Raw genomic sequence first — 1,239 nt, 5'->3', positions numbered from 1 at the left:
GGTGGCCTCGAGCCCTCGACCGCAGCTGGCTCGAGCGCCCTCTGCCCACGACCCCACGTCCCCTCTGGTCCCACCCACCTAAAAAAAAAGATAACGAACGACCCAGCGGCGACCACGCAGTCCACGCTCCGTCCCTGCCCACTCCTCTGCTCTGTCCCTGCCCGAGACCCAAACCTAGCTAGCGCGGCGGCGGCGGCTTACCTGGCGGGCGCGAGGTCGCGAGGACCATGGCACCAGGCGGGCGTGGGCGGCGGAAGGCTGGGGGCTTGGAGCCTTGGAGGGCGGCGGATCCAGTGGCGCAGCAAGCGACGGCAGCAGCAAGCGGCGGCTCCGGCGGCGGCTTCAGCAGCAGCTCCGGCGGCGACTCCAGTGGCGCGGCGGTTTCAACGGCGGCTCCAGCAGGCGACGGCCACAGTCGGGGTTTGGGATTCAGGTGAGACCAAGTCTGGCATTCATCCCACTGAACACGCCGAGTCTCTAGTCTGTACTCTGTATTAATTGAGTCCTGCATATTCAGTTTAGATGTAAAAAGACTAGTAGCTAGCTGTGTCATTTGACACAGCCGAGTCTGTACTAAATACTAATTGAACCCTGCTTATTCAGTTATTGAACACGTCGTACCTGTATCTGTGCCTGTCCGAACTCTGAACTTTGATGGGCAGTAGCGTTTTTTCTTCTGTCAAAGTGTCAATTCTTCATGGACAGAAAGGCGCTGACTAATAAGATGCCCAACCGGCTCAGTTTTGTCTAGATTGCTAGAAGATGGAAGGAAAGGGAAAGGGACTAGTAAATCCAAAGAAAAGAGGAAGAGGTAATTTCTCATTTTTCTGAAATTTTGTAGCAATTTTGAACAGCCTTAAATTCAACCATATTTTAGTGATATATTAATCTTCTCATTGCAGATTTGAAAAGGTTTTAGGTTGTTTTCCTATTGAGACATGTCTACATTTTCATTGTATTTGGTTATTCATTCGTAGTGTGTATTGACTCTTTGATTCGTATCAAAAAAAATCTTAGTGAGACTTTGCCACACCTTAATTTTTTTCCGTGGTCCACCTCTGTCTACACACATGCGCATATACACCAAGAAAGAACACACAGGCTTTGCCGAGACTCTCCCTTCGCACCCACAAGCACTACATTGTTTTCTCAGCCCGCTCCAGCTTTCATTCACGTAGTCAACTTATATAGGCATTACAAGAGTATCTCCACTACCAACTAATCCTAAACTCACGTCAC

At 50.4% G+C, this 1,239-nt stretch overlaps 1 protein-coding gene across 3 annotated transcripts; it reads left to right on the top strand.

The window, feature by feature from the left end:
- The first annotated feature begins 137 nt into the window (after positions 1–137).
- On the top strand, positions 138–1,220 carry LOC119344374. Of its 3 annotated transcripts, none has more exons than XR_005166618.1 (3): positions 138–433; positions 742–811; positions 903–1,220. XR_005166618.1 is itself a non-coding variant. In XM_037614830.1 (3 exons), the coding sequence occupies exons 1-3, from the start codon at positions 228–230 to the stop codon at positions 985–987; spliced, it is 351 nt and encodes a 116-aa protein (XP_037470727.1). In that variant the 5' UTR covers positions 138–227; the 3' UTR covers positions 988–1,220. The 3 variants fall into 3 exon arrangements, 1 of the variants encoding a protein (XP_037470727.1); XM_037614830.1 differs by having other exon boundaries at positions 752–811; XR_005166617.1 differs by lacking the exon at positions 903–1,220 and having other exon boundaries at positions 742–856.
- The last annotated feature ends 19 nt before the right edge of the window (positions 1,221–1,239 follow it).

The sequence above is a fragment of the Triticum dicoccoides genome, unplaced genomic scaffold (genome assembly GCF_002162155.2).
Source record: "Triticum dicoccoides isolate Atlit2015 ecotype Zavitan unplaced genomic scaffold, WEW_v2.0 scaffold166709, whole genome shotgun sequence".
Classification (NCBI taxonomy): domain Eukaryota; kingdom Viridiplantae; phylum Streptophyta; class Magnoliopsida; order Poales; family Poaceae; genus Triticum; species Triticum dicoccoides.
The sequence above is the reverse complement of the archived record's forward strand: the minus strand, read 5'-3'. Positions and strand labels throughout refer to the sequence as shown.

Excerpts from the sequence above, each read along its gene's own strand:
- LOC119344374 (XM_037614830.1), top strand. The coding sequence starts at position 228 with ATGGCACCAGGCGGGCGTGGGCGGCGGAAGGCTGGGGGCTTGGAGCCT. Across the intron at positions 434-751 it reads AGTCGGGGTTTGGGATTCAG|ATTGCTAGAAGATGGAAGGA; the intron begins GTGAGACCAAGT and ends AGTTTTGTCTAG. Across the intron at positions 812-902 it reads TCCAAAGAAAAGAGGAAGAG|ATTTGAAAAGGTTTTAGGTT; the intron begins GTAATTTCTCAT and ends TTCTCATTGCAG.